At 35.7% G+C, this 26,161-nt stretch overlaps 3 protein-coding genes across 3 annotated transcripts; all 3 read right to left on the bottom strand.

Moving 5' to 3' along the window:
* Positions 1–8,615: 8,615 nt before the first annotated feature.
* On the bottom strand, positions 8,616–9,464 carry LOC139141651 (tripartite motif-containing protein 2-like). Its single transcript, XM_070711239.1, has one exon. The coding sequence runs from the start codon at positions 9,462–9,464 to the stop codon at positions 8,616–8,618; it is 849 nt and encodes a 282-aa protein (XP_070567340.1).
* Positions 9,465–9,539: 75 nt separating this feature from the next.
* Positions 9,540–10,358, bottom strand: LOC139141652 (E3 ubiquitin-protein ligase TRIM71-like). The gene has a single exon (XM_070711240.1). It carries the CDS (start codon positions 10,356–10,358, stop codon positions 9,540–9,542), a length of 819 nt encoding a protein of 272 aa, XP_070567341.1.
* A 7,124-nt stretch (positions 10,359–17,482) lies between these two features.
* Positions 17,483–21,407, bottom strand: LOC139142776 (tripartite motif-containing protein 2-like). Its single transcript, XM_070712892.1, has 3 exons — positions 20,792–21,407; positions 20,025–20,267; positions 17,483–18,325 (listed from the first exon to the last, which is right to left on the bottom strand). The coding sequence occupies exons 1-3, from the start codon at positions 21,255–21,257 to the stop codon at positions 17,496–17,498; spliced, it is 1,539 nt and encodes a 512-aa protein (XP_070568993.1). The 5' UTR covers positions 21,258–21,407; the 3' UTR covers positions 17,483–17,495.
* Positions 21,408–26,161: the final 4,754 nt, after the last annotated feature.

The raw sequence follows: 26,161 nt of genomic DNA on the forward strand, positions 1-26,161 counted from the left end.
GAATCATCGTACATGCAAGGATACTCAGTATAAACAAAAGTTATGCAAATACGTACAGACTGGTTTAAGCATGGGTGAGTGGACAATGCCATACCCATGGGAAAATGGTCCCTTCCATATCACATTATGCAAGCTCCAAGCTTGGCACTTTTTCCCATGATTCAAATTACATGGGCAACTTCCTGTACTATTTCTATCGGTTTTTGTAAAAAATCTTGCGAGTTATAAATGGTGAAAATAGCTTTTCCGGGGTAAGTGACCACAAAGCTAGCACATATGTAAAAATCATCCTTGGTGAACTTCCCCTTTAAATTAGCCGAGATATATCAGTATTAACGTTCCTTTCTTTATTTCTTTATTTCAGAAATATGTCACATATGATGAATACTAAAAGAATAAATGAATAATGAATTTTGATTTTAAAAACCTACAAATATGTAATTTGTTGTAGTGTACTATAAGAATGAGGCTATAACAAAGATATTTTTGGTTAATTCATGCATTACTTGATAACTCTTGCATCGATCAATTCCTCATCATCGTTGTGTCACTGAGAGCAACTACAGAGATAATATGACTGGGCCACCATTTGATAATTCAACAATTCCATATTTTGTATGGAGTTGAAACGTGATCAAGATCCATTGAAATGATAAACATTTGTCAACAACTTGTCAAAAGTGCAGTTACTTATTCATGAAAAGTCTCAATATTGCTCCACTTTTTAAGAGAGCGTCGTCACCAGAAAACACTTTTTTCATCCTAATATCATGAATCACTCCTGCTTTTATTTAATGTGAACTACTTGCTGTAGTTACAGTTGTGGCATATTGTCAATATGAGCTGATGTCTTTCACGAAAGATTTCATCAGATGCTTTTTGGCCATCATTCAAGAACTTCACAATGAATTGTAGGAAATGTAAATAGATTATGTGAACTTCAGAAATCAAAGAGTCAACACTCTGCGTAATATTCCGTCCTGATATACAACTGCACCAAATTTGATGCAGTCTTTGCAAGCTTTCATTGCATTAACTACCTTTGTTCCATGTTAGTCACTGATCCTTGTTCATAACAAGTCTGTTACCTGTGATAAACATCTATCTCTACAAATAAGTAAGCTAAAAGTTTTTGTAACATCTCTTAAACATGTTATTTTGATACAATGGCTAAAATTTAAAGGGAGGGGGTCATTTTGTCGGTGGTGTGACATTTTCTCTTGCCAGAAATTGATGATGAATGTCAAGCACATGTGAAGCTAAGTCAGCATTTGATGCATGTTAATAGTTCACCAGTTCTGTGGCAACACTCTGCTAAATAAACTGTAGTCGCACCCCATAGTATATGTGAAGCTGCTTGAGCTACAATTTAAAAATTTTGAATATGCACAAGATGTGTTTAGATATGTCATCCATGGCAACATACCCGTTGGATAGGTCCCATACGTGCAGTCACAGACAGGATGACCACATCCCTTTAATCTTACAACTAAGCATGGATTGCCTGAAATTGATAGAAAACTCAATGGAGTTTTGGGGGTTTGTAATGTGATATCCCAATGAGTTTTGTGTTCCAAAGATCAAACAGTCATAACTGCAACTCTCATGGACTAAGCTAGGGAGTTTAGATATGTTTGAAAACTAACAAACTGACCACATGACACCGTGTTTGGGCACATGTGTTGCCTTCAGTTGATTCTCAAATTCAGCACCATCTAAATCAGATTCAGAGCATCTTGGCTGAAAGTTGGAAATGGTCACGAAATTTCAAATTGCTAGGGTCATACCCACACACCATCCTTTCACTCTCAAGTTTGCTGTCGCTGCATGTAATTGCAGGACCTTTTATTATCTAAATAAATGTGTAAAAATTTGAGACAATACGAGTATATCCACCATAATTATTGGGTTGATTTGTTCTTGCTGAAGATATGAGGCCCTTCTTGTTTTATTTTTTTTATGGATAGTTTGAAGGAAAAGCTGTTCTGAATATTTCAATTATTCTTTTTTGCAACTTTGTGATAACAATTATAATAATAATGTGCTTAAATACTTTGAAATACTTTTTTATTCGTTTATCATGTAATAAACATTCATAATAGAATGCTTACATACTTTTAAATACGTTTTTATTTGTTCATTATTTAATAAACATTCATAATAGAATTTAAACCTCATTTCCTTTTTTTATATTTTGAGAAAATGAGCGGTTCCTTTCTTTCTGACCTTGTGAATAATACTGCCACGTACCATATTCTCATTAAATACAATTACCAGACTCAGAATGGCAGTGAAGTAACTAATCTCCACAAAGTTTCCATCGACATTGAATGTGATATTGGGAGCTAAAACTGATTTCTCGCCAACCTTTCAAATCTGAAGCTCAAATTAGTAAAGTTAGGCAAGAGTATTACTTAGGTAATAGACAACTCAAAATCAGGCACTATTTTCTTTACAGACCATCTTCATGAGTAACCAAAGCTCTCCACATGACAGTCAACTCACTCATCCATACAAAGGGCCCGCCCATACTGGTAAAAGATTAGACAAGGAACAAAAACAAAGCGACAAAAGTGAGAATATTCTGCACTGTTCGATTGACATGGGGGGTCACTCAGGCCCATTGAGCGTACAAATACACTGGAGTAACGGAGCTTCGGCATGCAATTCTTCCCATTAATTTGGTGAAGATTTCCGATTGTTTCGTAACTTAACGTCTTCTCTAAAGCATGGATGTAAAAATCTATTTTTTACATCCATGTCTAAAGTAATACCACGTTAAGTTTTTTATTACCCGTGGAGGCTTTTCATCCAAATATTGACCTGCTAAGTTCTTTTATGTCGGAAAAAGGTCAAATATACACTTTATTATAAGCCTGACATGTAAAGAAAGTTTGCTTTTTTGACTTTCGAAAGAACAAAACGGGAAAATTCGGCCATTTGGGGACTGTTCAACCGCTCCGGCGGAGCCTTATATTTTTCCTCGGGTACCCCAAAACGCCCTCACGCGGCCGATTACTCGCCTTTGCTTTCTTGAGAGGGACAAGAGTTTCTGACACTAAACTCCTAACCTCACTTTACACATCCGTAGAAGCATGAAGCGGCTTTGTATCACGTGTCTTTCACATGTTAATCTCAAGTTCAAGAAGAATAACCAAAGTACTCCGCATAACAGAGACATAACTAATCTCCACAAAGTTGACACCGACATTGAATATGATATTGGGAGCTAAACCTGATTTCTCACCAACCTTTCGAATCTGAAGCTCAAGTTAGGCAAGAGTATTGCTCAGGTAATAGACAACTGAAAATCAGGCACTATTTTCTTTACAGACGATTTTCATGGGTAACCAAAGCACTCCTCATGACAGTCAACTCACTCATCTGTACAAAGGATCCACCCATACTGGAAAAAGTTCACACAGGGCACAAAAAAAACAACTAAAGAAATAATTGTCTGCACTTTGTATTGACATGGGATCACTTAGGGCTATTTACCTTAAACGTCCACTAGAGTGAAAGAGTTTACACATGCCATACTTTGCTGTTATTGGTCCTGATTAATTTTGAGAACATTCGAGCCGATGCCCGATTGTTTTCGTCGCTAACTTTCTTTTAAAAAGATTATGACACTTTGTTTTCTGATTGGATTAAAGTTTAATTACGTGAGGAGGTTTTTCATTCAAAAATTGACCTTCTAGGCGGCTTTAAGTTGAGAAAGGGTCAATTATATGCTTGGGTATTAGCTAAATCGGCAAGGCATATTTATTGATTTGAATTTTAAGAGACAAAAGAGCAAAATTCGGGCAACTGGGGAACTTTCTGCCCTCCGGCGGATTTTTCCTTGGATGTGCTCAAGTACGCCCTCATGCGGCTGAGTGCTCGACTCTGCTTCCTTGAGAGGGACAACATTTTGTGACGCTACCACCTCACCTAATTTTACACATCAAGTACAAGAAATATGGATTTTTTTAAGTTTATGAAGAAAAATAATTTAAGAATTAATTTTAAAAAATTTAAGAATTATGAATAAGTGGTTGTTAAACGACCTTTATTGCTATTCTACATCTACTAACAATTTGTTTCGAATAATTTGTTGCTTTCAAATCAGCTGTCAAGCACATCCATGTTTGTATCCCTTTCTGGAAAGCGTGTGAGTTACTGGTTAAGATACTTGATATTGTTTAGCTCAAGTTTTTAGGGATTTTGTAACCAACGTTACCCATATTTACCTGTTAAATGTAAAGACAAATGCACTGCAAGTTCCAAAGTTATTCGCTTTATTACAAAATACAAGAAGTTGACGAAATGAGCCAGTGTAATCAGTAAATATACATTAAATACATTTTCATTACATTAAAATCTAGTTTCCTTCCTGTAAGACCTCCTGTGAATTTAAAACCAAGATTTCACTTCCAATCACCAATTACATTTATCCGTTAAGATTACATATCTGAAATAAAAGTACATGTATTAAGTTCTTCTTTGGTCACAAATAAGAGAAAATACCTTTGAAGACACTCATCTTTATGACAACAGTTATATTTCCCATTTCAAGGGAGAATATTCATGCTTCCCTGAACAAATATGTAGACATAATGTGTATCTACATATATCACTACATGTTAAGGTAGTAAGCGCCTCGAAAGTGAAAGATTTAAGCTTTTGCTCAAACTTTCTTTAAGAAATCTTTCAACCATTCTCTTTTAACATTAGGAATTAAAATCGGGGGTCACCATGCACGTTTTGGTACTAAAGAAAGAAACAACCCAAGATTTACCGACATTTAAAATTCCAAATGTTAACTGTGTTAACTGTACGGCGAAAAAAACAGTTTCGAATTTAGAAAAACTAAGCCGGTGAAAAGTTTTCTTACACCAAGAGCTTAAAATGAACCCCCACAAGAGGTATATCGGAAAAGAATTGTAAAATTTTGAGAATCTGAATATCTGTGCCCGAGGCGCGTTCTACCTTAAGTCAAAATATTGAGACAGAAGTCATATCGATCTTAATATATAAACAAAAGTGTTGAATTCATTTTTTTCAATTAAGAACCATTAAGAACCAGCCTATACAAGAAACAAATACTGCAGAAAATTAATAATTAAAAACTAGTCCATACAATCGTCTGCCAGTGACAACATAACAATAGATATTTGTTAAGATACAATGTCTTTCTAATGTCTTTACTGACTTGATCCTCGTTCAAACGGGCAAAAAACACATCAGTAATGAAAATTCATCTATCTGTGAAGCCTGTTAATGAAACTTGTAAATACAATTGGGTAGTGGATTATAGGAGTACCTTATCATCCAAATTAACGTCTTGCCCGTTAGATGATGGAGAAAATAAAAAATGAAATTAAAGGCAATTTCAAAGAAATAAAATACAGAAATATAACAAACATTGAACTTCAGCTTTTATGTTAATTAAATACTCTTAAAAACCAATTAAATTGTTATGCTTTAAGGACTAACTTCCGGCAAAATAGGATGGCAACAGCAAAATTTTTTGCATAAACACTTTAAAAATTCTAACACTCGCAAGAATATTCTTGTTATTATCTCGCACTTACTTCCATTCAATATGGCAATATGCTATCACACATTTTCCTCCACTCACGTAAAATATTTGTAAAATAAGGCATAAATTCTGTTTATTATACCAGAAATATTTAGTATAAACACAACTATAGATGATCAAATCTAAACCAAAAGCATCACGAGATTTGAAGAACAGAGGACGTCGCCAACAGAAAAAAAAAACGCTAATAGCTTTCTGTACATATAATCTCGCACTTTGATGAACTTCATGAAAGCTTTTCTTTATCGATGAAACCATATGTGAACCACACAAAACAGTTGGCGTATTAGAAGCATTTATATCGACTACAATGAACACGACAAAAATGTGCATACATCTTGAATTAAGAAAGGGCAAATGTAACCTTGAAAGGCAAGATCCGATTTTAAAGTAAGGCTCCGCGATATACCCCTCCAAGTTTTGACTGAAAAATCACATTTCTTCAGTCACACAGACTTAATTTTCGAAAATTCTGCAACACCTTAAGTCTGTATGGTTTCAGTAAATATTTTAAAATACAAATCGTAAACAGAAAACAAACAAGGACTTGTCACATTGAAATTTGAAATAGATAATCATTATTGTTGTTCCAATAAGTGAAATATTGACTGAAACTTGCATGATGATATGCTTTGACGTGCTTTCTGTTACACAATAGGTGAACCATGATAGAATTTGACTTGCTAAGCTGGCATCCTCTTTCATATAACATAAGATGACGAAATAATGTACTTCTAAATAGTGTTTAAATCACAGGTCAATATAAAATATTATTGCCTCAATACATGGGTTCATGTGCCCGAGGGCAGGTACAATTTGCCCGACGGCATGAGGGCAGATTGTCTCCTGCTGCGGGCACATAAATCCATGTATTCAGGCTATAATATTTTATTACATGCCTCTTCACAGTAAACGCTACACGGCATTTAGTTACATGCAGGGCATTTTCAAACAATTTTACCATTATCGACCAGCATCAAACAGATTTTAACGAAAGTCAAAATAGCATGCATGGATATAATATATCTAGCGTTAAGCGTCTACTTTGACGTCGAAAATGTCGAAGGGCTTCACCGGACCAGGTATCTATGGAAACTGGTCAGTACATCGTTCACATGGCCCGATAAACCCCCGGATGTTCCTATTCAAATCAATGCACTGATTTGCACTCACATCGAGCATGTAATAAAACACATAACAGGGTATAAAAATCACTGCTTAAGGTGTTACGTGCCTTAAATTTAAAGATTTAAACTTTTGATGAAGGAAACTTTAAACCGTTCCCTATGGAAATCAAGAATAATGGGAATGAACTTGCATGAGAAACAAATCACTAAATATTTATCAACACTTGAAATTCAAAATGGTCGCCATCCATGTGTTATATCTATGTGGACAAATTTCATATTCGATTTTCACAAAACTGAGCTGCTGAAAATTTCATTACTCCATGAGCTTCAAACTGAGCCTCCACAACGAGTGGACCAAAAATAATTGATAAAGTTTTAGAGTCCGAATATGTATCCCCATGGTGCTACGTAGAATAAAGTTCCTTAAACATAGGGCCACTGTCCCTGAAGCTACTATAGACATGGATACAAAATTGAATATTTCCTGACTTTATGAAATTATCTCACTATGGTCATCCTAGGGACTTGTAAACCAAATATTAAAGGTGTCTGACAAGCGGTTTTGAAAAAATAAGCAACTCAACAGTTGACAGAGCTCTGCTGTGTTATGTAGAGAATAACGTTTTGTGGTGACACATGTATTGATGAAGAAGGTGGATATCTTTGACAGCTCATTACAGGATGGCCTGACCAAAATGGAAAAAACAAATCTGTAAAAATACAGATTTGCATATTTCATCACAATTTTAACAAATCTAAGTTGGGTTATCCCTAGGGACCTGTATACCAAATAACAAAGCTGTCTGACCAGTGGTTATAAAGATGAAGATTTTTTACCAAAAACGCCTTTTTTTGGTGCTCATTTGCATATTTTCAACAACATCAAAAAATTAATAAAAATAGTTTCTCAAAATCATATATTTTATCCACACAACAAATATCAAATCAGTAAGTACTACAGTTCTTAAGATATTCGAGTGGACGGACGCCTCACAAACGTACAAACGTCCATACATACATACATACATACACACACACACACACAACACACACACACACACACACACACACACACACACACACACACACACACACACACACACATACATACATACATACATACATACATACATACATACATACATACATACATACATACATACATACATACATACATACATACAGACTGACGACGGACGCCGGACGGATACCCATCCCAATAGCTTCTATAGACTATAGTATAAAGTTCCTTAAAAATGCTGAACATAACCGTACATTGATGCATGGTCTCTATGCAACGGTGCAGCTTGTGCTTGTTATGAGTTAATTTGTTTGTTTGTGCCCCTCTATCAAAGTTTCTTAAATTTAACAAAAATTTAAGGTAGAATGCAGCTCTGGACAGACATTCAGACTCTAAGACCTTTTCAATAATGTTTTGGTCTACCTCTTGTAGGAGCTCATGTAGTTACACAAGTTTTCAGTGGCTTATTTTTGTGAACATCGAAAACTTATTTTTCCACAAAGAGTTAGCACTGGAATGGCGGCCATTTTGAATTTCAAGATTTGATTTCATGAAGATTTGATTTCGCAAGGGTATAGCTTAAAATTTAAGCAAATGTTTAAATCTTTTAATTTCGAGGCCAACACTACCTCAAGAACAAAACCAGCATGTAAATTAGGTATATGTTAAATCTAGACATGAGGAGACACTGACCAATAGTAATATTTCTCTGAACTATCGGTCTGAATCAGAGCAATTAATGGTTTTTAAGTTCGCTTGAGTGCAATTCATTCATTGTCAAACCTTGAGTGGTCGTGTAAAATTACTTTACACCAAAAGGTTTGGCAAAATCCTATATTTTGATGAAATGCGGACATACGCATCATCATGGCGTTTCCGTCTACTTAGAAAATACTGTGATATGTTCGTCTCCAGCCCCTCTGACATAGATTCTGTCTCGGCTAACTGCAATGTACTCAGGGTGTCTTACCTCACCCTGGAATAGATTACAGATCCAATTCCCATCACTGCTCCACTTTGCAATCCTGTCATTGACAGAATCACAAACATAAACATTATCATCGTCATCGACAGCAATGCTGAATACGTAGAACAGCTTACCATCGCCACGACCGAGCTGACCATATTGGGACAGGTAATTGAACTCAGTATCAAAACACTTGATGCAGTGATTATTACAGTCAGACACTATGATGACATCCCTGCTGTTGACAGCAACAAAGTAGGGGTAGTTAAATTGTGTGTGGCCACGACCTTGACTACCAATCTCTGTGACATATTGACCACCCTTAGTGTACTTGAGTAACCTGTGACCTTTGATATCGGTGACTAAAACAAATCCTTTCAAGAGAGCGATGCAATATGGCTTGGTGTCTGCGGGTAAAGCGAATTTACCGAGCACTGTATTGTTTTGATCACAAACAACAATTTGCAAATTGTTGTCATCAAGCATGAAGAAGTGATCGTCTTGAGAGACTGCTACGGACTGTGGCTTGAATGGCTTAGCAAACTGATCACTAAAACTTCCCAGCAGGCTTTCACATTTGTAGTCTTGGTTCAGTATCTGAACGATGTTGTTGCCCTTGTCACACACAAGAAGTTGATCATCATGGAAGGTTAGACCACATGGATTCCTGAACTTCTGTCCTGTGTTAGGACCTTGACCCTTCAGTGTGAATTTTGACCAGTCGTCTGCAAAGTCAAAGAGATCAAAGGTTAAAATAAGCATATAATCTAGAACAATGTCATGTATTAAACAGGCAGTACGACTCCATCCCAAATTCCTCAAATTTATATTCAAAGTTTACACACCTGGTTTGATTAAATTACTCCCCTCCACAGTGCCGAGGTTCATCTGTAGCAAGTCTTGACTTTCGGTAAAAACCAGATCACTGTCAATGTCACCGTCAGGTACATTGTCCAGATCATCGCATTGCAGTTGTTGATCCATCTTCTTCCGTTCAGTCATGACGTCCGCAGCTCCACCAAAAGTCAAGAGATGGCTGAGATAAGAATGAATACTCTCTGTACTTGCAATTTTGTGTTCCAGAACTTCTATCTCAGCATTAATTTGTTTACACTTTCGTTCATAGATACCATGAACTTCACCAAGCAGTTTCGTTTGTTGATTCTTAATTTCGTCGAATAATGATTGGCACAATGTGTTAATCTGACTTTCTGCAGTGGATCTATTTGCATCCAAGTCTTTACGAATGTTATACGCTTTTTCCTTCCTTAACTTTAGTTCATTAACTTTCTTTGCTATTTCCTCGCTGTTCGCTTCCATTTCCGGCATATACTTTTCCAGTGCCGACTCCATTGAACGCGTTTCATGATCGGTGGTTGGGTGTTCAACCACCATACACTTATGACATATTGGTAATTGACAAGTATCACAGTAAAATTCTAATTTACAACTATGGTGACTGTCGCAGAATCTTGGTTGAGTCATCCTGAAATTTTGAGTCGACATCTTTTCATTGTATTCTTCAATTTCCATTGGTTTGTGATCTTTCAAGACTCTCACCACCCTGTGAGTTTGTATGCAGACAGTGCAGTAAAAATGTCCACCGCAGTCACCACACCAATACTTGGCCTCTTTCTTACACCCTTCGCAGACCATATCGCTTATGCTTTCAGGACTGACGTCGACGTTACCACAGATGACCTCCAAAGGTCATTCAAAAATCGGTTGCTGGTGATAGCTGCTACCCCTCCAGAGGGCAAAGGCCATTGATTCTTGCATGTTGGACATATCAGCTGGTCGTCGTTTGTTTTGACCCATTTTGTGAGACAGTGTTCACAAAATGTGTGATAACAAGGCAGTATTTTAGGTGACTTGAAACGTTCCATACAAATTGCACACATCAATACAATGCCATCAATGTCGGTCAGCAGTTTTTCTCTTGAGTCGACTGATGCAGCCATGGCTGTGCTAGGTAAAGCATAGAAACGTTTTGGGTTAATTATGATACTTTCACTGACAGCTTTTTGCAAACATGTGTGACATATCTGAGCAATGAAACTTTACAAAGTTTACCTGTGATACTGTTCTATAAATGATATTGAAGTATAGCTTTGCCAATACCAGTGAATTTTGTGATGTCATATCCTCAGATTATTACTGATAATATATCCGATTACCCGACATCATGATATGACCCTAGATGTTTTCTACATGTACAAATTCTCAAGCTTTGCCAAAAGTATAAAATAATAGCAATACTCTACCCCAAACTTTGCACTCCATAATGTACTCGGCTTCGCCCCGTCCGTAATGTCGTGCAAAGTTTGCTTTCGCCTAGTATGGGCCGAGAGGGGTATATTATCGCTCAAACATACACGTCTCTCATAATTGGATTGTTCATGGTTAGTGTTTCATCATGGATGTGTTAAGGTCAGTGCGGATCCTTTGTATAAAAAAACTTTTAACATATGTAGTTGTGCTGTATATGAGCTTGAAATGGCCATATTTAGTAAAATATCCATTCAAGGTCAAATAACGATTTACAGCCTAAACAACATCTGATTTCATATTGTGAATCAAATGATGACAGGATCTTACTAAAAGTATAAAATAATTTGAAGCCAGCTTGTTTTAGCATTCTGGTACGTGTAAATGTTAAAATACACCATCGAACATCTTACTGTATAGACAGGGCAGTTACAATTTTTCCAAGCTGCACTAAACATGAGTAGGTCGCTATTGTTGTAAAAATCCAAACAATATACAAGAAAATGTCCAACTTGAAAATCGATACTTTGAAGGACACTATGTATAGCATGCCTTAAATTATGACTAGTTATCCGTTCAAATGATTAGATTTTACGTATTAATATGTACATAAGCAATAATGGAAATGTCTGTAATCCACACTAACTCGATCAAAATGTTACTGTATTTGGTCATGTTTTGGTCATTCATAGATTGGGTATCAGGTGGGACACATTATGGACAGGTTTACGGTAAAAGGTCAACCGTTGTCGGTATATGCTACTGCAGCTAACTTTCCATTGGTACAGTCACTTGAGAAAGCATTGAACAAGTATCAAAATACTGACATTTTTATTGCCTCAGAATGACTTTATTTCACTTCGTATAACTGTTGACTGCTCCATGAATATTAATCATATCAAGTGCAACAAACAGTTTTCATATTAATGTTCAAGCGTATTAGTGTGGCTTGTCCTGTTCAAAGCAACACGTGCATTTTAGTGTCGTTCGCATTAGAGGGAGTATTCCGTTATCATGGCTCGAGATAGGCCGTACAGTTAGAGTGAAAATAACAGGTTCCCAGCATCCTTTGATAGAGTTAGGTAAACCACAATGGCGGGCTCATATTTAAACTTTTGAGCGCCAAAGTCAATTTTTGTCACCACAATAAAATATTCCCCATTCAGCTTTTTCAGATTTTTGCTAAAATTTTGATAAAAAACTGTAGCCCATGAAATATGTTCATTTAGTCCACAAGTATAAAAAAATCGCAGAAAAGTTCATAATAATTGGGAAAATGTTACACTAAAATTTTAGTGAGAAAAACTACAGCACTCAAACGGTTAAACTTAGACCGTACTTATGTTTGAAAGTTCATTTCGTGCTGTTCGATATCTATACTATTGTTGTCTAGCTTATAGTAGGCGATATTAAATACATATTTCCATTAGATATTGGAACACTTAATCAAACATTAAATATATTTGTTCCAAGACGAATTCCTGAATTATAGTTTAAATGGTGACTCTCCAATCAATTCGCAAAATTTGCGAGCAGACATACTTACAAATCCTCTTGTAGTCTTTCGATTAATGAAACATCTCCAGTGCAACTTTGGCTGAGTTGGATTTTGCGGAGTTAGAATTTGATTGGATTTTGTTAGGTCCCGACTCGGCTTTTCGCCTAGTTACTTTTGGGACGAGTTAATCGTTAACAAGATCTTGATTTCTATGACCTTTGTTTGTCCCCTGTAGATCACCGCCTCTAGTTACAACCCCTTTTGAAATGATATTCTCCTATTTAAACCTTGATATTTTGAAATCGTATTTTTTTCTGATTAGTAATTTTTCTGAAAAATGTTGTAGCATAATCTAACAATTTTAATATGTGCATTCTCATGGTAACGTAAATGTACCACGTATTTAATACAGCTGTTAACAATATCCATTTTACATTAAAGTTGTAGATATAATTTCTGGTTTATGGCTACCGTGAATAACAAATTATGAACACATGAACAGCACCATAATGCGCATGGAAAATTTAATAATTACATTTGAATAAGGTGACAAATGTATTTTTAGAGTGCACTGGCTTATCAGTCGTTAAAGTTCATTCTTGTGATAACATTCCTGACCGCGTCTACTATCTCCCGCGTACATATAAAACCTCACAATTCTTATTTGAGTGTACCTGTCAAAACCACCACACACATGCTGATATTTTCGGGGACCAGAAATATTTCTCCAGCACCCGAAACAACATTTTCGCATGTTGTAAGCTGAGATATAATTTCTTTCCCCATGGCGACTGAAATATGTATAGTTTACTGTCTATTGTTTACTCATTATTTCTTTGACATGAAGTAGTTTTAATGATATTGGTAAATTTATAGTCTTTAGAATATTGTCCTTGTACCAATAATGTATCAACCGTCTTAGAAACCTGATTAATAATTGCTTTAAGGGAAACTGCAGTGTAACATGGTGTAATAATTATAAATTCAAAATTCAGAAAATGTATAGAGCATAGACAACCACATACCTACGATAGCGACGCTGTCAGTCGCTACTTCGGTAGATTGAAACGGTAATTTTCTTGATGCAAGATCACGCTGTAGATCCGCGACATATGCTGGTCAGTGTCTGTAATCGTTGCACGTGTTGGCTGAATCGTTACACCCTCTAATTCTACTTGTTCATTATTAACGTCAGTGCACACATGTACCGATCATTGACTAGTGCCAATCCATTAACTACGTGATAAAAGTAGTTTTAGGCGGGGTCAAAGTTCACAACAGGGGAAACAGCTGTCTTGATGAGTATTGGATCATGAAGCAAGCAAAGCATGGTTTGTAACGCAAGTTACCTTTAACAACAGGTTTATATATTTTTTTCATAATTTGCAAGATAAGTAAATTTTCCTTGCAAACTGACCCGATAACTCACATTGTTTGTGTCAACTTTCTCCTGGAACCCCAAGAAAATAATGGAATGGCTAAATATAGGCTACATAAGATCACGTTGTCCACGCATCTTATTTCTTGTAAGTATTAATTGCAATGTTTGCATTTATTAAACAATGATTTCGTTCTTAGCAAGGGAAGTTGGAACCGACTTATTCCGTAATAAGAACAAAAGAGTAAAATCTCAATTTGAGAGATAACAATGTTATGATTGTGTGAATTTCGGAAATAATCTCTTCTTTTCTCGATTCCGGAATTTCTGTATATAAATGCAAGGCCATAATTGACAATGTCACTTTCATTACAAGTAAGACTACAAATATGTACCTTAATAAAAAGGTTATCATATTTCCCTGAAACCATTACCATCCTTTCTTTCTCAGATTTGCTGCCGCAGCATGTAATTATAGGATCATGTATTAACTGTTAGCTTTAAATAAAATGTTTGAACATTTGACAAAGAGAAAATATGAGCATATCTGTTACAATTATTAGGCTAACTTGATCTTGCTGAAAGTATGAGACCCTTCTTGTTTTATTTTTATGCAAAGTTGGAATGAAAAGCTATTTTGAATGAATCAACTATTCTGTCTTTGCAATGTTATGATAATAATAATGTACTTAAATACCTTTAAATACTTTTTTATTTGTTCCTAATGGAACGTAAAGAGTTGTAACAGAATTTCAAATTTATTTACTTTTCAGTTGTGTATGTCTGGAGAAAATGCATGTTTCTTTTCTTTCTTATCCTGTGAATTATACTGTCATGGATCTTTCCAAGCAAATCAATAACCAGACTCAAATGATGTTCCAATTGCCAAAACTCAAACGTGAAGGAACTGCCACTTGTACACTGGAGCACGGATGCTCCACAACCATGTTAGATGTTACAGTACATGACACTTACAGCGGGGTCTTCAGTAAATTCTAGAAAGGGCTGTGCAAGTCTGTAAAAGCATGGGCCACAATAGTGAAAATCCTTGACAAATAAAATTTTATTACATGGTCATAATTGGCTGAAATTTCGTCAACTTGTTCATTTTGTAAGACTTCAACAGATAGCCCATAAGAAATGCTGACAGACGTGGTCACGTGACTAAAATTGCCATTTTCCCGCCAAAATTCATACATTTAAAAAAGGTAATATATCATCTGCTGAACTCAACATTTTTGTGTTTCCCTACATATTCTGAAAGAGTAATTATCCCTCTACATATCAGACAACATACCTTAGATAAAATAGTGTGACATATGTAATAAATATTTTAAAAATTCTGTGAAAAATAAAAAACTGATGGATCTTTTTAGGTTTTTGAAGAAAAAAAAAATTTTCGTAATAATGTTGGCGTCCTTTCCTGGAAAGCGTGTGAATTATTGGTTAAGGTAATTGATGTCGTTTAGCTCAAGGTTTTAGGGAACATTACCCATGTTCACCTTTTAAAATGTAAAGGCAAAACGCACTGCAAGTTCCAAAATTATTCGCTTTATTACAAAATACAATTGAAGTTGATGAAGCAAGCCATTGCAATCAGTAAACATTCATAAAATACATTTTCCCAACATTAAGAACAAGTTTCCTTCCTGTAAGACCTCCTGTGAATTTAAAACCAAGATTTCACTGCCAAACACTAATAACGTTTATCCGTTAAGATTACATATCAGAAGTAAAAGTACATGTATTAAGATCGTCTTTGCTCATGTCACAACAAATACGAGGACATACCTATGCAACAGTTGTTCATGCTTTCCTGAACTAAAATGTTTACTTCGTGTGTATCTACATATAACGTTCAATGTCAAAGTCAAAATATGGACACAGAAGTTGCATTGATCTTAAAAATTATTGAATACATTAATTTCAATTAAGCAGCAGGTTCACACCTGAAAAAAACACTGCAGAAAATTTGTACTAAAAAAAACAAATCCGAACAATTGTCTGACAGTGACAACATCAGAATGTATGTCTGTTAAGGTGAGAGGTCTTTCCAATGTCTTCACTGATTTGATTCTCACCCCAAAAGGCAAAAAATCAACAGTAATGAAAATACTTATATCTGTGAATTCTGTTTATCACTGTTTTTAAACACAATTGAGTAGTGACTGTTATTAAAATGACATCCATTTTGATTCTGGACCTCACAGTTATTTGCTTAAGTAAGCATGTGCACATCGACTATTGTTTTGGTCGAACTACTAGTATGACAAAAAATGACCAACAATGAATGAAAATGTTCTTTTAAATGGTACAAGACATGTATCGCCACAAAGTGAACAATTCCAGCTTAAGTTAAGCTAAACTCAAGGAACACAAATGCAAAACGTCTAAGTGACCAAATGTGTTGTTTTGAAGAAAAGTTGAAAATTTTATTTTTAATCAAACATCTTGCGAAGTGATTTTGAAACGATTCAATAAGAGAAGGAACAAATCGTCTACTTTCCCTTGTAACCATCAAACCCAGTTTAAGGAAAAGTTATTGGGTACAGCATATATGCATACAGCATATGGCATACAACAGCCATTGCAAAACAAAACGAAACGAAACGAACAAAAACAAGCAAAAGGAATTCATAAATTCATTCAAGTAGGACTGACTGTGCTGGCTTCTTCATCATTTATGCATTTGCAAAAATCTACAAACAAGGGCTTCTATCACACAATTTCGTCACAGCGCCCATCAGGTACCAAACAATGGAAGATATCCTACATTGGTACTTGCTAAACGTTTTATTAGTGCTGCTTGAACAATGACATATTTACAAAATACTTTATATACGCAAATGTATCGTATTCCTTAGAAAGAAAACAAATTTTGTGCTTCGATGATAAAAAACACAATATTATCAAAGGCATGTATTCCAATAATGATTTCTTTAAACGTTTTATATTGCTGCTTTGGAAAAAAATAACATCACATAACATCACATTGAAGTATTAACTTCAATGTCTTAAATTGGATTGTCTTTGCAATTTTCCATTCACAGATACTTTACTGTATTACCTAATATGCTAGATCCGCATTCAGTAATAAAGATTCTATTCCATTCTATTCCAATTTTATTCTCTATAATTCAAACATAACGGAGAAATTAAATCTATGACGAGGGAAATATTTACTCCACAGGTAAAAATGAACATTTTACAGTATTTACAGGTCTTTATTTTGCATACTGCTGGTCTAGTGGAGTTGTGATTGGTTGGTCCCTTTGTCAAAGTTCCGAAGTTATCTGAGTGAACATTAAAATTACCGTTTACACTAGGCATTAGACGAGACCGACATAATATTAGTTTGCAAAACCCATGATACTAAATTTGAGAAATTGCCTGTTAAGGTGCAAGCCTGAATAGCGCCCCAGTGATAATCTGAAATTACTTAACGCCTCAAGTTTTGACAAAATCCAATATTTTAATGAAATGTAGACATACAAGTCATCTTGGTGTTTAGTCTGAAAGATTCCGTCGCGTGCGGGCGCTCCGGCGCACTGCGACCTACGACCCTTTACCAAGTGGTAAAGGGTCGTAGGTCGCAGTGCGCCGGAGCGCCCGCACGCGACGGAATCTTTCAGTCATCTTCATGTTTAGTCTATCGAGAAAATACTGTGATATCTTCATCTGAATCCCCTCTCACACAAATTCTGTCTCGACTAACTGCAATATACCAGGGGTGGTCCACGTCATCCTGAAACATATTACAGATCCACCTTCCATGAAAACTCCGATTTCCATCACAACTCCACTTTACGATCCTACCATTACCGTAATCACAAGCATATACCATATCATCGCCATCAAAGGCGATGCTGCCTATCCAATCCAGCTGACCATTCCCATCACCGAACTGACCGTACTTACACAAGTAATTGAACTCAATATCAAAACACTTGATGCAATTATTGAAACAGTCAGACACCATGATGACATCGCTACTGTTGACAGCAACAAAATAGGGATAGTTGAATTTTGTTTGGCCACGACCGTGACCACCGACCTCCGAAACAAATTTACCTCTCTTGGTGTACTTTAGTAACTTGTGACGTTTAATATCAGTGACCAAAACAAATCCTTTCAAAAGAGCTATGCAATAAGGTTGTGTGTCTTCAGGTAAAGTAATTATTCTGATAATTGTATTATTTAGATCACAAACTACAATTTGCAAATTGCTGACATCAAGTATGAAGCACTTCTTGTCCTGAGAGACCACTACGGACTGTGGATGGAATGGTTTTGGAAACTGACCACTGAAAGTTCCAAGCACCTTTTCACATGTGTAGTCTTGGTTCAGTATCTGAACAATGTTGTTGCCCTTGTCACACACAAGAAGTTTATCATCGTGGAAGATTAAACCACTTGGATTATTGAATTTCTGACCTTTATTTGGACTTTGGCCCTTAAGGGTAGATTTTGACCAGTCGCCTGCAAAGTAAAGAGGTAAACTGTTAACTGTCGCACAACGATAAGCTGTGTTTGCTCATAGAGCTGTAGAAATTGAGAATAGATATCGCAAGGTGCTTTAAAACGACGATTCAACAGTGGAATTTTAAACTTTCCCCTGTTTTTGTTATATGAATATACCTTATCCTTTTTAGCATGGTGACAATAAAACTTTGCATGCTTCGTAAACTAACTTTTTTCAAAGTATTGCAGCGACAGTCGACTAGTCCTCAATCCTGAGTAAGTCGACAATAATGGGGTTGACATTTTATAAAATGAAACTTCAATTCCCAGAAATTTTGGGTGTAATTGTTGCAAATGTGAAAATAAATACATTGTTCATATTTTTTCATTTAAAGTAAGAAAATTTACTGTTTAAAGTATCACTTTTGTGTTAATGTACGATAAGAATGTGAAAATACAGTAGTAGATCACATATTGCACACTTTTATTTTTAGTAAGGGAAGTGAAGAAATCGACATTTCAAAACTTTCAACAAAAATTGTCTATAAATTGTTGTTAGAAGACTTCTTAACGAATACAAATGCAATTCAAATGTGGAACAGAGAGTGTAAATGTATATTTAATGAAAGAAATGTATGGCTATTAGCGAAAAAGTCACACCAGAGACAAAGTTACATAGCTTTCACTGGAAATTTACCATACGACGAGTACCAACAAATCTCAGATTATTTCAATGGAAAAAAATTGAAGCTCCACTGTGCACGCATTGTCGTGAAGTAGATACACTAAGACACAGATTTTGGGATTGTATTGTGGCCAGAAATATTTGGGAGATGACAGAAAATATAGTAAGTGATATTGTAGAAAGTAAGGTTACTCTGAAGTTTGAAACTGTTATAGGAGGAATAACTTTGAAAACAAAGAAATTGAAAAAATTGTAAATCTTATTATTTTGGTGGCAAAATGGTCTATTTATAAGTATCATGTCAGTAATATTCACAGAACCTTTTCTTCAATAATGATGTTAAGAAATGAGCTGTATCTGAGAGCGCAAGCTCAAAAAATTGATATTCTACTTAGTATTTTTCAAAGAATGTAATTTGTCATTATGAAATGTCAAGACTTATGAAAGACGAAATAAATATACATTTAAATAAAAAAAAAAAAAGATGAAAATATCATTCATTGCATGAACTTGATATGAAAGGCATGTTGTAATGATTATTACTCAATTTCGTGAAAAACTGAATTTTAAATTGTCGTTTTGTAAGCTACGTGACTAAATCATTTCTCTTTAATGTTTGATTAATGTCGTATGTTGTTATTCGAAAACCTTTAACTTTATAATGGCACAACTTTCGAGTTTTACTGATCGCAAAACATATGAAAGCCCGTGCAGTGCAAGTATGAGCATAAATCTCCATTTGGAGAGCATTGATGTCATCTATTCACGTTAATCCCCATATTCGGATAGCAATATGGCGACTTTGTGACATGGAAAATAAAATATTGTAGTATACTAATACATCAGAAAGCCGCTTGTGCGAGTTACTAAAGCAGGATTGTCTCTTACTATCTGTTTTAGCTACACCGTTGTTTGACAAACACCCAATCAGTCCGTTTAAGTTGTTATGTGTACTATAAATCTTATTAGGATAACATTATACATGTAGTTCGGATCGTCTACACTGAAGAATGGTACACATGGAATACTTACCTGGTAAATTTATTTGCCTGACTTTTCTTGTTGGCTTGCGATATTTTTGCATTGACTTTGCTGGAATCTTAGGCTGTGTGTGTTCCCTTTCACCAACATCTCTTCCTTGCATCACTTCAAGAGGAATCTTACCAGATTGCTTAGTGACACCTTCTCTGTTCCTCTGCACCTCAACTTGTCTGTGAGAGATTTTCTTCTGCCTGTACTCGTCTTTACGCAGTATTTCAGATCGTATTGTTTTACCTGAAGATAACATTATGAATTTAATTAATTTAGTCTAGCAATAGGTTAAGTTTTAGAACTGCTTTTTGAAGAACCATGCACATATCAAATCTTCTCATGGTCACATTGCAAGTAGTCATGTAACCACCTCATCACCTTAGTATATCGTGTAGTCATTTATTAATGCAAGAGCCTGAATTCGTCAGTACAAAGTTCTCGCACGGGGGCTTACATCAAGCGTATTGAAAGTTTTCATGAAGTCAGTGTGTGAAATTATCCAATCATCGGTCTGCTGCATGTTGTCACTGGATCATTGTATAATGATGATATCAGTATGTCATAATAAATTTAAGCATAGAAAATGCCATTTTATAATTGAATCATATCATTCCGGCACTACAGTATTGCATACACGCGAACTGCTGTATTGCATAGACCAGTTACATTATTGCATACGCGGATTTTGGCAGGCATTCTACGCCATACAGCGTGACTATGCCGCATTTTTGTTTTCAAAATAAGCATACCCGATTTGATCAACTTACTTCCTTCCACAATGCCGAGGTTAATCTGTAAGCAGTCTTGATTTGCAGTAAAAAACAGTTGATTGTCAATGTCACAACGAGGTACATTAGTTACATCATTGTAGTGCCGTTGCTGATCCATCTCCTTCAGTGCTGTTATGATGTCCACAGCTCCGCCAAAAGTCAAAAGATGGTTTAAATATGAATGGATACTTTCTGTACTGGCAACATTTTGTTCGAGAAGTTCCATCGCTGCATTAGTTTCTTTACGCTTTGCTGTGTAGAGATCTTCTACTTCACCCAACAGTTTCAATCGTTGTTTCGTAATTTCATCAAATAACGACTGACACAATGAGTTAATTAGTAGTTCTGCCATAGATTTGTTTTCCTCCAAGTCGACTTGAAAATCGTATAGTCTGTCCATCCTCAGCTTTAGCTCATCAACTTTCTGGGAAATCTTCAATGAATGCGCTTTCATTTCGGGCATATACTTCTCCAGTGCTAGCTCAAGTGATATTATATTATGATTTGCTTTGGGGTGGTAATCTGCTATACACTTATGACATATTGGCACTTGACAAGTATCACAGTAGAATTCTAATTTACTACTGCGATGACTGTCACAGAATCTTGGTTGAGTCATCCTGAAATTTTGAGTCGACATCTTTTCATTGTATTCTGCAATTTCCATTGGTTTGTGATCTTTCAAGACTCTCACCACCCTGTGAGTTTGTATGCAGACAGTGCAGTAAAAATGTCCACCGCAGTCACCACACCAATACTTGGCCTCTTTCTTACACCCTTCGCAGACCGTATCGCTTATGCTTTCAGGACTGACCTCAACGTTACCACAAATGACCTCCAAAAGGTCATTGAAAAATCGGTTGCTGGTGACAGCTGCTACCCCTCCAGAGGGCAAAGGCCATTGATTCTTACATGTTGGACATATCAGCTGACCGTTGTTTGTCTTGACCCATTTTGTGAGACAGTGTTCACAAAATGTGTGATAACAAGGCAGTATTTTTGGTGACTTGAAACGTTCCATACAAATTGCACACATCAATACCATGCCATCAATGTCGGCCAGCAGTTTTTCTCTTGAGTCGAATGATGCAGCCATGGCTGTGTTAAGTAAAGAATAGAAAGTTTGTGGGTTAATTATGATACTTTCATAATTTTTGAGAGTGGGGATTTGGCCGAGCGGTTCTGTCTCTTGCCTATCCGCTAGGCGACTGGATGCCGTATGTTGTGAGTTCGAACCCGATTGGAAACAAGCCGTACACTTAGTGTGACAGTTTTCGGACGACCTCAGTTTCCGAACATTTAATGACATGCCTTTCGTTGTACTCACTTCGCTCCGTACTGATAGCGTTTTACAAGTCATATGACCAGCTCTTGTTGTGCTATATATGAGCTGGGTCATAGTTGGTAATATATCCATTCAACGTCAAATAATGATTTACTGCCTGTAATATGGTGTAATAATTATAAATTCCGCGTTCAAAAATGTACAAAGCATAGACAACCACATACCTGCGATAGTGACGGTGTCAGTTGCTACTTTGCCAGATTGAAATTGTAACTTTCTGAATGCAAGATCGTTCTGTAGATCTGTGAGATATGTTCGTAAGTGTTTGTGATCGTTGCAGGTGGTGGCTGAACCGTTACTTCCTCTAACGCTACTTGTTAATTATTAACGTCAGTGTACACAAGTACCTGTCATTGAGTAGTGCCAATCCATTAACTACGTGACAAAAATAGTTTTTAGGTAGAATCAAAGTTCATAACGGGGTCATGGCTGTCTTTGTAAGTATTACATCATGAAGAAAGCATGGTTAGAACATTTACGTAAGTTACCTTATCAACAGGTTTATAATTTTTTTACAGTATTTGCACGATAAATAAATTTTCCTTCCAATTTGACTGGATAATTCACATTATTTTGTCAGTATTCTGTCGGAACTCCAACGAAATAATGAAATGGCTAAACAATAGGAAGTTTGAACCGACTTGTACCGTAATAAGGTTGGAGAGCACAGATGATTGAAACCTCAATTTGAGCGATAACATATTTAAGAGCTTGCCTGCTTAAAATTTTAAATGGTCATGAAATTTCATAAATTCCATGATTGACAATTGACATTAGATTACTCTCACTTATTGGTCTACAAACAAAATGTCTTTTGCGTTCTTTTTGCATGGCCTAGAAACAAGTCAAGGTCTCCGTTACACCTATGGACCTTTTCATCTGTGAGGTTAGTACAATCCTATCGTTTTTGTAATGTGAAGGTTTGCCTTGTAGACGATAAGCTAACTGTGAAAGTGGGTTAAGACTCGTTAAGTCTTTGCCCTACATCGATATTTTCACACTTATAATCAATAATTAAATTGTGAGTTCCGGAGGTTGAGTGTCTTTTGATTAATTCAAATGAATATTATAAGGTTATTCACAAAATACCGGGATTTATGTCCGAGTACATTGTGCAGCGAAGGTATTGTCCGAGACGCGTAGCGTCGAGGACAATAACGAAGCGTACGATGTACGGGAACATAAATTCCGGTATTTTGTGAGTAACCTTATCATTATACACCTTTTCAGTTCAATTTTACGAGGAAAAGTCAAAGTTAAAGCGATTTTTGGATGCCGGTCGAGCACTGCACTGAGCGATCGCGAGCAGACTTTGAAGCGTTCAGTGCGTCCGCTAAGCGCACAGAACGGAATTTCAACCCGCGCAGCGCAGTGCAGTGCACCTGTGCACGAGGTAGAAATTGTAGGTCAGCAGCATAATTTCACTCAAATTCACAGGTTTTTGATTGACCACTATTAACTTCGTGAAGTACTGAATGTTTAGAAGTATATTTTTTTGTTAAATATTTTAAATTTTCTCTGCTCTTTCACCGCGTTGATGTAAAGGTGTTTTGAGGTCAAAGGTCAAACAGCGTACAATAACACATTAAAGGTATACTGTCACCTATTCAAATTTTGCCCAAGTTACCGTGGAAAGATAAAATCTAACCAATCACAGATTTTAAGCGGGTGGCCGCTTTTTAAAATCAGCGCCCTCACATAGGCATTTTGAATACCAAGGAACGCCCCTTTGACCATATATAGGCATATTAAAATTACGGTGACTGTATACCTTTAAAGGTATACTGTCACCTGTTCCAATTTTGCCACAGTTACCATGGAAAGAGAAAATCTAACCAATCACAGATTTTAAGCGGGTGGCCGCTTTTTAAAAACTGCGCCCTCACATGGGCATTTTGAATACCAAGGAACGTCCCTTTGACTATATATGGGCATATTTAGATTACAGGTGACTGTATTACCTTTAAGTTATTGTACTCCGCGTCAAAGTTATTGGACTCCGCGTCCTCTGATACCGAGAGTTATTGTACGACGTAACTCCACAGGTTACAGACGCAGGTATATAATAATCACTTTTACACAGAATGATTTGACTGAATGAATTTTTATGATTTATAAGATACTCAGGCCCAACTGTCCAGTTAATAATAATAATAATAATTTATTTCACCATAAGAAATGTTTTACATTTCATGAATATGACTGTATGTACAATTGGTGGGGACCATGAAATATAGTTCAGCAGAACTAATCTTCCTTCATGGCCCCAACAAAATATATGAAATAAATAATTTTATATAATGAAGGTATTTAGAGTTGCAAAAATATTATACATGTAGAACAAAATAGGTGCATACTCTGATACTGAATAAATTAAGAAATAACTTCAAAAAAATCGAAATTGGTGGGGGAAACAGAGCAATCACAATTTAGGAAAAGGGATGAAATCAGAAATAAAAAAGAAACAGTACAACAACATTTATAACTGAAAATACTTATTGAAAAGAAATGAAGTCTGACAAATTACGAAGGAAGAAAAACTAAATCAATCAACCATAGAATAGAGGAGGTTTTGTTTCAACTCCTTTTTAATTTTTGTCTTGATGTTGTCTGTTTAATTGAGGAGGGAAGTGAGTTCCAATGTTTTGCAGCAGCGAACGTAATTTGATTTTGTGTGAGTGTGAGATTATGTTTTGGGATACAAACATTTCCAGCAAGGATTTGACGAGTAGAATAATCATGCACAAGTGGTCGAAAAAATTTAGTGATGTCATGGGAATAACGATTATGTTTTAGGTCAAAGACGAAAGTACAAGTTAAAAATTTACAGAGATTGCTTATGTCAAGAATTTTTTGTTGATGGAAAAGTGGATTAGAGTGGGCACAGAAATTGGAGAAGGTAATAAGGCGAACAATTCTCTTTTGTAACCTATGAATAGGTTCAAGGTGAGAAGAGTAGGTTTTGCCCCAGATCTCTATACAGTAGCTAAGATGAGGTAGAATTAAGGTATTATAGAGAAGAATTAGTGTGGATCCAGGGACATAATGACGAATGCGAGATAATATTCCAATTTTAGGTGTGATAATTTTTATAACATTGTTAATATGGGATTTCCAAGAGAGATTAGAGTCAATTAGTATTCCAAGATACCTTGCACATGTCACGCCTTTATCCTAGTGTTATCAATTGACAGATGTCCATCTATAGTAACTCTCCTCTGAGGTGTTTTAATTATCATGTAGTTTGTCTTGTCGACATTAATGGTAAGTTTATTACTCTTGCACCAATCATTGACCAGGTTTAATTCAGCATTAATGGAGTTGAGATTAGTATATTGTGATTTAGTGAATTTGAATTAGTTAGTATCATCAGCAAACAGTCTACAGTTGAAGAAGTTAGTTGATTTGTCAATGTCATTAATGTAGATCAGAAAAAGAGTTGGGCCAAGTTTTTTAAACAATGAAACTTTTTTGTTCAAAAAGATGACATTTTGAAGATAATTTCTATCGAGTCAGCACTTTGATAATCTAACTCTTTAGACGATTTCAATTCAATCTCATAATATCTACAATCTTAGATAAATTGCCTTTATCATAAATGATACACTCCACTTCATGAATCATTTTTGAACTGTTGTTTATGTGTCCACTGTTATAATTATTATTATTTAAATGTTATAGAAGTCCGTTCAGCAATGCACATACATGTAATAAAAATAGATGAGTATTTTCCAGTCAAAAACTCACAATCACAAATCAGATGTATGTGGTAAGAAGTAATAATTTTACTGCCTCTACCTACATGTAAAAATGTACAGGGTTCTGTTCTATAATAGCTGAAAGAGAATAACTGTAATTTTACATTCGCAAGGCAACATAATTTAAAATAAGGAAGTATTTGGAAATGTCTTGGTAATCTGTGATATATCAGTATTAACGTTTACTTTTTATTCAGAAATATGTAATATTTGATGAACGTTAAAACAACCAAATGTATCTTGTTTTAACGCATTCATAACTAA

Source organism: Ptychodera flava, chromosome 10 (genome assembly GCF_041260155.1).
Source record: "Ptychodera flava strain L36383 chromosome 10, AS_Pfla_20210202, whole genome shotgun sequence".
Taxonomy (NCBI): Eukaryota; Metazoa; Hemichordata; class Enteropneusta; family Ptychoderidae; genus Ptychodera; species Ptychodera flava.

What these genes read in the sequence shown, in the direction of transcription:
- LOC139141651 (XM_070711239.1), bottom strand. Translation starts at nt 9,464, where the DNA reads ATGCTTATTTTAACCTTTGATCTCTTTGACTTTGCAGACGACTGGTCA.
- LOC139141652 (XM_070711240.1), bottom strand. Translation starts at nt 10,358, where the DNA reads ATGGTCTGCGAAGGGTGTAAGAAAGAGGCCAAGTATTGGTGTGGTGAC.
- LOC139142776 (XM_070712892.1), bottom strand. Translation starts at nt 21,257, where the DNA reads ATGCCCGAAATGAAAGCGCATTCATTGAAGATTTCCCAGAAAGTTGAT. An exon ending in CCTCGGCATTGTGGAAGGAA is followed by an intron (nt 20,268 to 20,791) that starts GTAAGTTGATCA and finishes TGTTATCTTCAG; the next exon opens with GTAAAACAATACGATCTGAA. An exon ending in CAGGCAAATAAATTTACCAG is followed by an intron (nt 18,326 to 20,024) that starts GTAAGTATTCCA and finishes TTTACTTTGCAG; the next exon opens with GCGACTGGTCAAAATCTACC.